General features: G+C 32.5%; 1 protein-coding gene across 3 annotated transcripts in view; it reads right to left on the bottom strand.

Annotated features, from left to right (window-relative positions):
• Positions 1–14,490, bottom strand: part of LOC128988446 (deoxyribodipyrimidine photo-lyase) — a 57,354-nt gene that overhangs the window by 29,222 nt on the left and 13,642 nt on the right. For all 3 annotated transcript variants that reach the window (XM_054409735.1, XM_054409734.1, XM_054409733.1), the window contains exons 3-7: positions 7,308–7,434; positions 6,992–7,117; positions 6,515–6,717; positions 5,781–5,942; positions 3,344–3,539 (exon numbers count right to left, since the gene is read on the bottom strand). In XM_054409735.1, the coding sequence (XP_054265710.1) occupies positions 3,344–3,539; positions 5,781–5,942; positions 6,515–6,717; positions 6,992–7,117; positions 7,308–7,434 (814 nt within the window). The remainder of the gene's footprint in view (positions 1–3,343; positions 3,540–5,780; positions 5,943–6,514; positions 6,718–6,991; positions 7,118–7,307; positions 7,435–14,490) is intronic.

Genomic DNA, 14,490 nt, shown 5'->3' with positions numbered 1-14,490 from the left:
ACGACCGAGAGGTCATTGCTGTAGCGCGTAGGCACGTCCCCTGCGTGGGACGAATTATTGTGCACTGGGTATTTTGGAAATAAAGCGCTTTTTCTTTCTTTCTTTCTTTCTTTTCTTTCTTATATCTTCTCCTATTTTTTACTAGTGGTGCTTAGGTGTACAATCTAAAAACGGTTTTAAAACATGTAATTGCTAAAAAATTCAACACATTTTAGAATTAGGCAACTATTTACTAGTAGGCCTACAATTAATTCTTTGGCTCAAACTATTAAGCCTAGATAAAAACTTAGTCTATGTCATCATATTTGTACACGTAAGTTGGACGGCTGAACGACGAACATTTAATTTAAAATCTATGAATTAGTTATGAAAGTTACGATGGTTGATGACTGTATTAATTAATGGTTTTGGTTTATTACGGCATTACAATTAAATCTGTTAAATCTTGTTTTTAAGTACTTGCGTGCATTTTAGCTTAATTTCGTAGAGGTTTAATTATTTAGTAGCAATTAAAATAAATTTTGAATATTTTTCATATTCTATTATTTTCTTTTATACTGATGGCATTTATATTTACGATCGAAATCATAAACATTTAACTGGCCATTTTACGGTTTAATAAAAACACTTTTTCATGATTTTTTAATTGTCTTTTAATTACTTTTTTGCTAGTTATCTGTTAAAAGTGGAATTGATAACAAAAAACAATAACATTTACTGTATCTTTATAGACACTGACATTTTGAAATACGGCAGTGTACGATTATTTTGTCGTACAAGGTTGGCAACGCTCCGAGCAGTGGGCGCTGCCGGGTTAGCGACTTCCAGAGTTAGCGAATTCCGCCGCGAGACAAAATCGAGTTAGCGGGTTCCGGAGTTAGCCAATTCCTGACTGAGACGGTTAGCCAGTTTCAGAGTTAGCCAGTTCCGACACACGACCGAGTTAGCGAGTTCCTGAGTTAGCCAATTCCTACGTCTCAAAAATTTCAGTAGCCAAAACACCTTGTTTTGGGACAGCTTTCTCAAATTAATTGTAGTACCAACAACAAATAATTAAATGACCCTTCAATGTGCACTAGGTTCAGGTTTACAAGAAATACCAATAGAAGTGTCGAGAGTTTTAGGCCTATCTAACTAAACTTTGCCTTTAAATGACCATGATTTTATCCTAATTATAAATTCTGCCATTCTATTTTACTGATAATGGTAGAAATCTCTTGTTTTTGCTGATATTTTTAATATTTCTAAATTGATATGTGACTTTAGAGTTTAGACTTACAATCAATCAATTGACAACTGATAATGTTAAATTCTACTAATAAGCCATTTTTTCTCAGAAGTTTACACAAAGTTTAGTTCATCTGATTTTGTGCATTCAAAGTTAAGAAGGGGTCCACAGACTTTCATTAACTCTGTAACTGTAATAACTCAATAACTGCTTCCAATCCTGTAAAGCAATCAATCAATCAAATCACTTTATTTGTCCTTGTACATGTCATTACAAGAAATGGCGTCAAATATAAAGCTAAAAAACAATACAATTATAAATTAAAAAAAAAAAAAAACTACCACTACTGCTTCATAATTTTGTTGTATTCATAAAATTCCTCTATTGAGTAAATGAGTTTGTTGATAAAATATATTTTCAATTTACATTTTAGTTTGTTATTATTTTTTTCTGATCTTAGTTCATTCGGAAGTGCTTTAAAGAATTTATTGCCAATGTATGTCGTCTTTTTTTTTTTAAATTCCAATCTATGCTTTTCAAAATGTTTTTCGGTCTGTCTTCTTGTATTATATTGATGACCTATTGGTTGTACATAAGTTTTTGTTATAAAAAATAAGATACATTCAAAAATATACAGACCGTACACAGTTAAAATTTTAAGATTTTTGAAGTGTTCTCTTGCGGAGTCATCATCTTCAAGTTTGAGCATACATCTAATTGCTTTTTTCTGTAGGTTTAGAATTGTATTCAGATTATTTATTGTTGTTGCACCATACAAGCCAATTCCATAAGAAATATTAGAGTGAATCAGAGCAAAATATATTTGTTTTAGTACAGGCAATGAGCATAGGCTGGCCATACGCCTTAAGGCGAATAAACCGGAGTTAATTTTTCTCGATATATGTTCGACATGTTTGTCCCAGCATAGGTTTTCATCAATATATAGACCTAAAAATTTAGCCTCATTCACTTGTTCAATAATTTCCTCTTCAATCATTATATTTGGAGATATTTTTTTACGATTTTGCTTTGTGGAAAATGTAATAAATTTAGTTTTATTTGGATTTAACAAAAGACTATTATTATTGAAGTATTGCTTTATATTAGCTAGTTCTATAAAACTTAAATATTCAATTTCATTTTGGTTCTTTGCTGAGATTTTTAAATTTGTGTCGTCTGCATATAAACATAAATTACTATGGGGAACAGTCTGTAGCACTCCAGGAAGTCCGGTTATGTAACATAAGAACAGCAAAGGACCCAGAATCGATCCCTGTGGGACGCCACATGAGACCAAACATAAGTCCGATGCTGCGCCCGTGATCCTATTTGAAATGGTTTGGTTAATTTCAACATACTGATATCGGTCGGAAAGGTATGACTTAAACCAATTGTATACAACTCCCTTGACACCAAAGTTCAATAATTTATCAAGTAATAGATAATGATTTACGCTTTCAAAAGCTTTTGTTAAATCCATAAATATGCCCACTACGTTCTCCCCTTTATCTATGGACTCTATGATGGATTCAATAAAAGAAATGGCTGCAGTGAAAACCGATTTTCCGGGCCGAAAACCGTGCTGGGACATATCTAGAATATTTGAATTTTCTAAGAATTGGGATAATCTTCTGTACATGACTTTTTCATAAATTTTTGAAAAGGATGGCAGAATCGAAATTGGACGATAATTGGACATGTCTTTTGTAGAATCTTTTTTATGTATAGGTACAACTTTGAATATTTTTAATTTTTTTGGAAAAATGCCAGATATTAAAGAAGAGTTAACCAGATGAACTAAGATTTTACATAAGTGTATTTTTGCAGATTTTATTATAGTTACAGGAATTTCATCAAACCCATATGATTGCTTATTTTTTAAAGAATCTAATATTTTAATAATTTCGTTTTCATCTGTGGGCTCACAGCGAAAAGTCTGATTATGAGGAGAGAGACTACTTGAAAGGCTATTTTTCTGTACACTAGGTTCTATATCTGATTTTGTTTGAAGATCTTTTATACAGTTTATAAAATAATTGTTTAACAAATTACTAAAAGCAGAATTATCAGGTAAATACAACAAGCTGGATGAAATTGAATGAAAAAAATGTTTACCAAAATGAAAATATGGAGAGAGATTGCTGAGCGCGTTGATGGTTGGGTCGTTTCTCTTGGATCCAAACAACCTTATCCGTTTGTTGCAGAAGTCATCAAGCGTTCGTATGGCTGCCTTGTAGCCAGGAGTAAACGTAGACACAGGACCTACAGTGCGATCTACCTGCAATGTCTCCTCTGCTGCCTCCCAGTCTATCTAGACACACAAACAAGCACATCAGAGTCTGTAAGATGGCCTTGTGCAGGGAAATCAATCACCCAATCTATAGAAAAAAATTAAACATGCAACTTAACTTCTAAATTAGGGGTTTTGAAAGGATAACCCCAAACAGATAAGAAGCTTGTAAACTTTTTATCTTTCTTATGCCAAGGTGGACCCTTTTCCATTTAGGTAAGCAGTAAGCTTGCTATTCCAGCAAAATCTGTATTCCTCGAATGGACGTCTCTGTACAATCTCCCCCTCTGATGTAAACTTGAAGCAAACACGGATGATAAAATTAAATTTACGGTGGTTTATCTTTATTGCAATGTTAAAAATTAAAATAATGTAAACTAGCAGCCAGTGTCAATTTATCAAAATCCGTGATATATTTTAATTAATTTAGACAATAGACAATTAATCTTTATTTGAACATTCATTAAGAATAGTAGTAGCGTCAATTTACAATTTTTTCTAAATATGTGGTTGAGGTGTTGTTTAGTCAAAGATCTGTTGATAGTAATCTTTTAAAGAGTAAAAAAGTCGATTAATGAACCATTGATGCAAAGCTGGTTTGAGGTCATCTTCTGTCTTGCTTCTTAGATCTGGAGGTAGCCTGTTGTCAAATCAAATCAAATCAATAATTCTTTATTGCCGTATAAAACACAGTAACATACATGGCTTGAGTCACATTATTCAAATACAATACAGTAGAACCCCTGATATCCGGCCTTGGTTTTTCCGGTCCTCTGTTTATCCGGCCACTTCCAGGAAGCCAATATCAAAATGTTTTTCTCAAAGCTTACAGACGTTTAGATGCAAGCACTAGTCTTTGCGACTTGTTTGAGCTAAACTATTTATCTGAACTATTTATCTGTTTGTTTCAATACATTTTACTGTGTCACTTAACTCAGTTGAACTAGGCCTAACCTCTAAAAAGTTGGGGGTTGGGAAATTAATCTTTGTATTTATTTCACAAAAAGGATAAGCAAGTTGAGTAGAATTGTATTTACTATTAAGGTCCTAAAAATCTTCAAGGCTGATTTAATGTAACTTTTACCTCCATCGTTTAATAGTTTTTGTTACCTGAAATCTTAATTTCAGGTTTTTAACAACTTTAGCCTAATTTTTTTTATTTGTACAAACATGTTAATTCTTCAAAAAATAATCCTAGAATAGACTTAAATGATACTTTTGACAGCATGTTTTGATTAAATATTATTATAGGTATGAATCATTTTCATTTTTGTAGTAGGTTGGTTTATCCGGCCAAATCGCTATCCGGCCAGGGGCTTGGTCCCGTGGTGGCCAGATATGAGGGGTTCTACTGTAAATAAAATACAACATTCACATAAGTAACAAACCTCTTTACCACCTATTTTTAACATAATTTTCTACAGAATAAAAACGTTTTTCAATTAGAAATATTTTAATTTTTCGTTTGAATAAGCTGAAGTCACTTATTGACTTAAGCTTGTTGGGCAGCGAGTTGAACAACATTATAGCATTGTAAAACAGATGGCGTTTAAAAAAGGAAGTTTTGTGTTGTGGGATATTTAAATCGGTTCTTTTCCTAGTATTGTAATTGGAGTGAGGGAATAAAGGTTCAAAAAAACTATGGTTTTGCTTTAAAAATATTAAAGTGTTGTAGATATGCAAGGAAAAGTTAGTAGTGTAGATTTTCATTCCTGCGTATGAAGGTTTCTTTAGAATTGTCTATTGCTCTAAGTTAAGTTGATAATAATTGTTTTTTCCGTGATAATCATTAACCTATCACTGATTTTAAACAAATAAAATTAAAATATTTTACTTGAATTCACTAAAATAAAACATCCATAAAACATACTATGAAAACACAAAATCCTATCATAAAACAAAATATAACGTAAGTCATTTTCTTCTGTACATTTTATACAAATAATAACATTACAATATTTTACTTGAATTCACGTAAACATCACCAACTGTAACGATAACCCCATTTTCGTATGGATGTAAACAAAATTGTGTTATGGCCATCTGTTTTAATGTAAAGAAATGTAAACTTGAAAAAGTTCAGATAGTTAACAACAGAATTCAGCACAAACTCTGAAATTTTAAAAATAAAAAAATTAATATTTAGTGGTCGATTTGCTGGATACAAAAATCCAACAATTTCTTTTAATAATATAGATGCAAAGTATCAATGCAAAAGATGAAGCTATCTAAATATCAGGCAGCTTTACATGATGGTTTCACCTTTTCAGCCTTTAGTTTTCCAGAGTAAGGGTGTTTGGCAACAGCTGGGAAACCAGTGAGAAACTCCGGAAGCTGTCGAGTGATTTTGCCTCGTATCGTACGAGCACCGTACTCCAGCTTGTCTGAGGCTGTCCAACATGGGACGATGTTGTGTGCGTCCACCTACCGGGCAACAATTTATGAAATAACTTTTCATTATAATGCAGCATAAACGGTTGTTTTCAATACACACATTGCGCAACTAAAGTAGCTCTTCCTACTAGGCCTATGCGGTCTTTTCAATACCATTTCAAGTCACCTTTGGGACTAAGCAAATATTAAAGTTATTTTCCAAGAGTTTAGGGCATCCAGGTGTAAATTTTTATAACTTTAAAATTAAATTGCCGAGAAAAAAAATGTTATGATTAATAAAATCACTATGATGTCATGAAAAAAATATTGTCTCAAGCAAAAGAAGATAGCTGACTTTTTAAACCTTGTGTTTTATATAAGAGTACAGTATAGCCTACAAGATGAATTTGTTCTTGCTACAGGGAATATATAGAAGTTTTTACCTCTGTAAGTCGAATTCTAGACAACATAAACTCAAACACTATTCTTATCTCAAACCATATCTAACTTGAAGAAATATAGTGCCCCCCCTGAAATTTAGAGTTATTGAGATTGGACTGTACAAATTAGATGAAGCTGAACATTTTAACTCAGCAAAAAGGTTAAAGTCAAATGTCACATACCTGACACAAAGGCACGTCTTTAGGTAGAGACTTCTTCAACTGGTCCGCCCAACTCATAACACTCCTCAATGGCATGAAGTCCAACACAAGAGCGCCCAATTTATTCTTCTCCATAAAACCAGGCAGTATTTCCTCTCCGTTGCCAATCAACAAGTGAAACTCAATGTTGAGTGATTTACATTCAGTCTCCACTTCTTTCAAACCTATAAAATGTATGTTTGCAACAGAACTTGATTGCCTACAGTACTACACCTCTGCCACTGTTTTGTTTTTGTTTCAGAAAACAAATTTATTTTGTCACCTGCAGTAACTCCTATGGATATAAAACTGAAATTATTCAAATACATTATGCTGTAACATTATGTTGCAATTAATGTTTTTTATCTGCCATACTGCAGAGCAAAACAGGCATGTTTTACACATGAGACAAATTTTTCCAAAGATTACATAGTACAATTTATTAATTAAATTTCTTACCATCTAGAAGAAACTTGTAGTGTCGTATTGTAGCTTCAAGGAAATTGAGCTTTCGACAAAAGCAAACATGAAGAGGTACTTCATTCTTCATAGCAAGTTTTTGAGCAAATAGAAGGGCCCAGTTATCTGAAAAAAATAATTTCAACATAAAGAACACTTAGAAAACTATGTTTAAGAAAATTCAACTAAATTTCTGAGTCCTCAACATTGTTGATGGTAATTTTCAGTGAACTTGTTTCTTCAGTCTCTTGTAAACAAAACAAATCATTTGGATATATTAAGTTACTTTGTAGAGCAATAAGCATAATATTATTACCTTGAACTCTTTCATCTCGGAACATCCAATAAACAATCCCTTCTGCCCAATCTGGTACTTCTTTAGCAGGTGATAGTATCCTCACTCGTTTCTTGTTGAATTTGAAATCCAATATTGATTTACCAGACTAGAGCAAACAACAGTGGATTAAACTCATTAACTGACAAAATTAACATTTACATAAATATGGTCAGTAACTGATCAAAAAGTATAATTTTGGATAACATCATATACTGTAACTTTATCTTGAATCTTGAAGCAAAAAGTCCTTGTACACCTTTTTACGGGGGCGAGTTGTTAATACTCAAAGACAGTTCATCTGTTTCCTAAAAAAGAAATTGTCCTCCTTGTTTATTTAGTACAAGATAAAAAAAAGACGGGATCTTCAGATAAATAATACCCCTGCATTCCTCTAGTATAGGTCTATTTATCAAATTTCCATTTGTCTTGTTACTGGATTTTTACTAAAATATTTTTTCAAACATCTCAAGGTTTATTTTCTACAATTAAAATAATATTAGTTTTTGACTAGTAGGCTTACTTAAAGTTTGCTGATAAATTACCTTGATACTGTGATTTAATTTATAACCACATATTTAATCTTATCTTACTAATATTATAAATGTGAAAGTTTGTGTGTTTGTTTGTTTGTTTGTTTGTTTGTTTGAAGTTCAATCACGCATAAACCTGAACCTGACGGATTGGGCTGAAATTTGGCATCATGATAGCTCACATTCCCGGTTAACATATAGGCATATTCTTATCTCAAAAATCTTTTCGGGCTCCACCCCAGTGGCTCTGTAGTTCCCCATGTTAACCTTATGAGTATTCATATTTAAAGGGAATTAAAGAATTTAGTCAGCTGTTTCAACTAACAAAGTTGGTTCTGTGATATTCAAAAGCATTAAAGTTATAAGATTTACCAACAGGGTGCAGCACTATATTTTTTTGCATTTATGTAATGAGAACTGTCAGAGTAGGATTGTTTACAGTTATGTTTATGTTTTTAATGTCATGAATAATTTGTTATTTTTTGAGAATTTTTAATAATTTATTTTTCTTACTTTTTAGATGAAGTGGTAGAACATTAATGGCTATAGTAGATGTGTAATACCATAGTATACCGTCAATTTAAAGAAGCAAATTTTATCAAACTTTCTCCTCCCCCATTACAAACGCATAACTGCAATAAGCATTTTAGGTTACTTATTAGGTTACTTTTAGGTTTTAGGTAATTTTTGTTTTAGGTTACTTATATGCCAACGCCAACCCCGTACGAAGGACGGGTACTCTGCTAGTATTTACATATTTAATAAACCACATATTTAGCCTAATTTCATCAAATCTTCAAAAATCAAATCATCCTTTAACGTATCTTCTGTTTTTTTGCCCTCTCTAAAGCCATATTGGAAAGGACTAAAAAAATTATTTGTAGGCTATTAAAAATAATTAATTAGTTTAATTTGTATACATTTTTCAAATAACTTAGCAAATACTGATGTCAATGAAATTGGCCTATAATTAGACATTTTTCCCCCTCCTTAAATAAAGGAATTACAACTGCCAGTTTTAATGCTTCTGGAAACTGACCAGTATTGAAGCTTAGATTAATTGGTGTATCAAAATATCCAACAAAGATGTTTAAAACACTCTTTTAATAAGATTGAACTTATTCCATCATTGCCTGGAGCCTTATTATTTTTTAAGGAATTCACAACAATCTCCTCAAAAGATACAGGTTAAAGAAATATCGAGTTTAAGCAAGATCCAAAATTAAAAGTATAAAGTCTTCGAGAATGTTTACAAAATAGTTATTAAAACTGTTTGCTATCATTAGTTTATTAGATATGTTATCTCCATTAACAATAATACTACCGATGCCATGTCTTGATTTTTTCTGATCTGTAAAATCATTTACTACCTTCCACTCAAGTTTTGAATTACCATTAGGCTACATTTACTTAACAAATTGCAATAGTAATTATTTTTTGTTTCTTTAATTTCAAATTTCAAAATGAATTTTATTTTTAAACCAAGTGTAGTAGTTTAATAGTTTTCTATCATTAGGGTTTTTCAATGTTTTCTTATAAATAATCTCTCTTCTTTTGATTTCGCTACACAGTGATGAATTAATCCATGGCTTTAAAAACTTATATTTACATTTCTTTAATTTTACTTCTTTGCATAAACTAATGTAATGATTTAAAATGTCAATAAAAATATCAAAAGCAATATTGAAACATTTGTCTAATTAAGAACGTGTGACCAGTCAACCGAAGACCACTAGTTTACATAGATATTTTCAGTATTGATTGTTCATCTGTATAACTTAGAAATGATTGTTAATTAAATTAAGAATGAAGAGGTAACGTCTAGACTGATGTACTCTTACTTTTAATTAAATATATGATTAATAAAACACCAAGTCAATGTTAAGACTTTTTAATACATCTTGAATCAGCATGTTCTACATTTTATGTGTTATACCATTGACTATATAACACTACTGTAGTGTTATATAGTCAATGGTTATACGTTGGAGTACAAAATTAAGAAGAAGGACGATGATCTCTACGCAGAGAGACATCCCCGCTACTCAAGACTACCAACTATAAAAACAAAATAGTTGAAGTAATATAACTCATAACACTTCCCCTTTTTATAAAAGAAATAAACAGGACTTTTAGAACAACAGTAAAAGAAACAAACAGTACATCTTACATGTGAAATTGAAATAAGTACATTTTTTAAAAATCAACATTAGCCTAACATTTTAATAAAAATTCAAATTCATCTTACATGTGAAATTGGACAAGTACATTTTTAAAAAATCAACATTAGCCTAACATTTTAATACAAATTCATCTTAAACATGTGAAATTAAAAGTACATTTTTAAAAATCAACATAGCCTAACATTTTACTAAAAATTCATCTTACACATGTGAAATTGATACAAGTACATTTTTAAAAATCAACATAGCCTAACATTTTACTACAATTCAAATTCATCTTAAACGTGTGAAATTGAACAAGTACATTTTTAAAAATCAATATAGCCTAACATTTTACTACAAATTCAAATTCATCTTCATCTTACATGTGAAATTAAAAACAAGTACATTTTTAAAAAGTCAACATAGCCTAACATTTTATTAAAATTCATCTTCATCTTACATGTGAAATTAGACAAGTACATATTTAAAAAGTCAACATAGCCTAACATTTTACTAAAAATTAAAATTCATCTTACAAGTGAAATTAAAAACATTTGATACCGTACTCAAATTAATTTATCTTTAAAATCCTAACCTACAGAACAAAATCAGCAAAATATTTTCATTAATACAAAATAAAAATTCTGTGACCATTTACCACAAATACTTAACTAAACATTTGGATTCTAAAATAAAAATATTCTTCCATAAACAACAAGAGCTTACATCTCATAATCTTAATAAAAACTCATAATAAAAAATCTGTAACCATTTACCACAAATACTTAACTAAACATTTGGATTCTAAAATAAAAATATTCTTCCATAAACAACAAGAGCTTACATCTCATAATCTTTAAATCTTTCAGGTTGTCTGATAACTCTACCAAACCTAGAATTAGGCCTACTCGGGCCAGACCTAACAGGCGTCTCATGAACAGTGGATGTAGGATTAGGATCAAGATTTTTACTAGGACTAACAGAACTCGTGCGAGTAGATGGCACTGAGTTACTGTTGTTTGATAGCAAGGGAGTAGGCATAGGAATTCTGTTTTTAGGCGAACCAGCTTTGGGTAACAGTGGCGACATAGGATAGGTAACACTAGGATTTACTATTAGACCAGAATATTTACCAAGTGGTCTCTTAATTTTCCTTAATCTTAAGTGACTTGCATTCCTCTGTAAAGTTGAGCCGCTATGACTCAGCCTAACATAATATGAGCTAGGGGTTTTGGCTAAGCCTATTATTCTACCTGGTTCCCACACACGGGAGCGAACGTTGTACACATTTACCTCATCCGAGACCTTGAACTCTCGCCTAGGGCGACTATTTCTATCATGATACCATACTGCTTTTGTTTGCTTCTCATATAATAATTTATTAACAACATTTCTATTGCAAACTTCAGGTCTCAACAAACTAGCCGATATTGGGATTTTTGTTCGCAACCTCCTAGACATTAAGATTTGAGCTGGTGACATATTGCCTACAACAGGTGTGTTACGTAGCTCCAAGAGAGCAATCTCGACATCTTTGCCATCCTCACTACATTTTTTAACCAGTTTTTTGATAGTTTGAACGGTTTTTTCAACCTGACCATTAGAACGGGGGTACAACGGGCTACTATTTACAACTTTGAAATTCCAGTCCAAGGCAAATTGTTTAAACTGATATGAACCGAAAGGATTATTATCACCAATGACCTTGGCTGGTATACCATGAACTGAAAATACTTTCTTGAGCTCACGTATCACATCTGTTGTGGTCTTAGATTTTAACTCAAGGCACTCTGGCCATTTACTGTAATAGTCAATTACAACGAGGAATATTTTACCTCCATATTCTGCAATATCCACACCTACTTTGTTGAAGGGTAGATCAGGTATCTCATGACACATTAGGTTATCTTTTGCATTTGCATTCATAAATTTCTGACAAAGAGTACAACTAGACACAAGATTATCAATATCTACAGACATACCAGGCCAGTACAACAGTTGCCTAGCTCGAGACTTTGTTTTTTCACACCCTAGATGACTTTCATGTAACAGATCTAACATGGCTTTTCTTAAACTACATGGGACAACAATCTTATCATTTAAAAATACCAGGCCATCGAAAACATACAAATCACCACGTTTACCAAAGTAAACCTTTACACACTCTGGTAGAGACCTTTTGTCTGAAGGCCAGCCACTTTTGAAATATTGTTTTACAAGGCTGAGAGCTGTGTCATTGTCTGTTGCTTCTCGAAATTCTACCATTTTATTTTCTGATATTGGTAAAACATAAGGTACCACATTTTCTATTACATTTACACTAACACAATTCTCATTGGGCTTACAAGTGCGAGACAACACGTCAGGAACAACCATTTGTTTACCAGGACAGTATTTCAAAACTAGGTCATACTTAATTAATTTTAACTTTAACCTCTGCAACCTAGGTGATAAAATTTTGTGAATTGGCTTTTTCATCATGACTCCAAGGGTTTTGAGTCATTATACACAACAAATTTGTTACCATACAGCAAGTTGTGGTACCTAGTAACAGCAAATACGATACTAAGTAATTCCTTTTCCACTTGAGCATACTGCTGCTCGGTATATGTCATACTGCGAGAAGCGAACGAGATTGGCCTACCACATTGCATTATACAGCATCCAAGACCATTTTTACTAGCGTCAGAATGGACCTCAACCGGCTTAGAACTATCATAAGTCGCCAAAACAGGCGCTGACGTTATTGCTTCTTTTAACTTATTTACACACTCTGAGTGAACAGGCAACCAAGACCATTCAATATCTTTTTTTAACAATTCACGCAAGGGACTGGTCAAGGTAGACATGTGAGGGGTGAATTCACGAAAATAATTAAATAGGCCAAGCATGGATTGAAGTTCCTTCTTGCTAGTAGGTTCCGGCAATTCTAACACAACTTTAATATTACTTTCATCTATTTGTACACCCTCCGAACCAAAGCATAGGCCTAAAAAATTCACCTTATTCATCTTATATTGAATTTTCTTTGGGTTGAACTTAACATTATTAGCTCTAGCCCTACCTAGTACTTCTTTTACAATAGTATCATGTTCCTCAAGGGATTCAGCTGCTACGAGCAAGTCATCAAAGTACACAGTTACTCCATTGATGTCAGAAAAAATCTGGGAATTTAGTTTCTGAAACATTTGTGGTGCTACCTTTAACCCAAAAGGAAGTCTTAAGAACCTATAGCACCCATACGGGGAACTAAAAGTACACAAGTGACTGGATTCTTCATCAAGTGCGATATGCCAAAACCCATTTTTCAAATCAAATACTGAAAAATACTTTTTACCAGACAGTTTGGCTTTGATTTCATCAATAGTGGGAATCATAAATGGCTCTGGAACTAATGCTACATTTAGACATTGTGGATCTAGACAAATTCTTAAAGTTTTATCACTTTTCTACAATGTTACTCACCCAATTACATGGTTCATTGACTTTTTTAATAACTTCACATCTTTCCAGTTCGTTAAGAGTGTCTTTCAGTTTTGGCATAACAGAATACGGAATTCTACGAGGAGGCTTAACAACTGGCTGTACATCAGGATTCACTTTAAGACTATGCTTACCTTTAAAACAACCTAATCCTGAAAAAACATCTGCATTTTGGTGAACAAAACTCTCCTTCGTCAACTCTTCGACAGCATTTACCCTTTTTATGAGACCTAGTTTAACACAAGTCCCAAGTCCAACAATCGGGATACTTTTGAGATTGTTTACGATTATGAAGTCTTCCTTAGTTGTAATGTTTTTATATGTACAATTTAGACTGAGCACACCACAAGTGTTTAGTTGAAAACCACCAAAAGATTCCAATTTTACATTAGATTTGACTACAAAGTCCAATAACTCAGAGTCAATTTGTTCAACAACATGTTTAGGTAAAATGTTGATTTCAGCTCCGCTATCCAGCTTAAAGTTAATGTTTTGTCCATTAATACACAAGTTTTCAAACCAAGCAAGTTTACATTGATTGTTAGATATGGAATCAATCCTAAACTCTTCATCATCATACACCAGTACATCATTAACTTGTTTAGGCCTATTATTCTTATTTTTAAAACAGCCTACAGAGAAGTGATTCATTTTACGACATAAGTTACAAGTTTTACCATAGGCTGGACACTGAGCTGCTTGATGTTTGGTGTTACATTTCTTACACAAATATTCAGTCCTAGTCTGTGAATCAAAATTTTGCTTACCGTTACCACTTGAAGGCCTATTGAAATTCGAACTTTTACTACCCGTGAGAGAGTACTTTTTAAATTTATTGTTTTTCGGACATCTTGAGTTACCACGACCCACACTATGGACCACATTCTCCGTCTTTATACCTTGGGAATATGTACTAGATGATTGTACGGGACTACACTCTAGGCCAACTAAGGCCTTGTCTTTCGAAATGCTCGAAACATGCTC

This window comes from Macrosteles quadrilineatus, unplaced genomic scaffold, assembly GCF_028750875.1.
Source record: "Macrosteles quadrilineatus isolate MER2022 unplaced genomic scaffold, UCM_ALF_1.0 Scaffold_3__2_contigs__length_128488019, whole genome shotgun sequence".
Lineage (NCBI taxonomy): Eukaryota > Metazoa > Arthropoda > Insecta > Hemiptera > Cicadellidae > Macrosteles > Macrosteles quadrilineatus.
The sequence above is the reverse complement of the archived record's forward strand: the minus strand, read 5'-3'. Positions and strand labels throughout refer to the sequence as shown.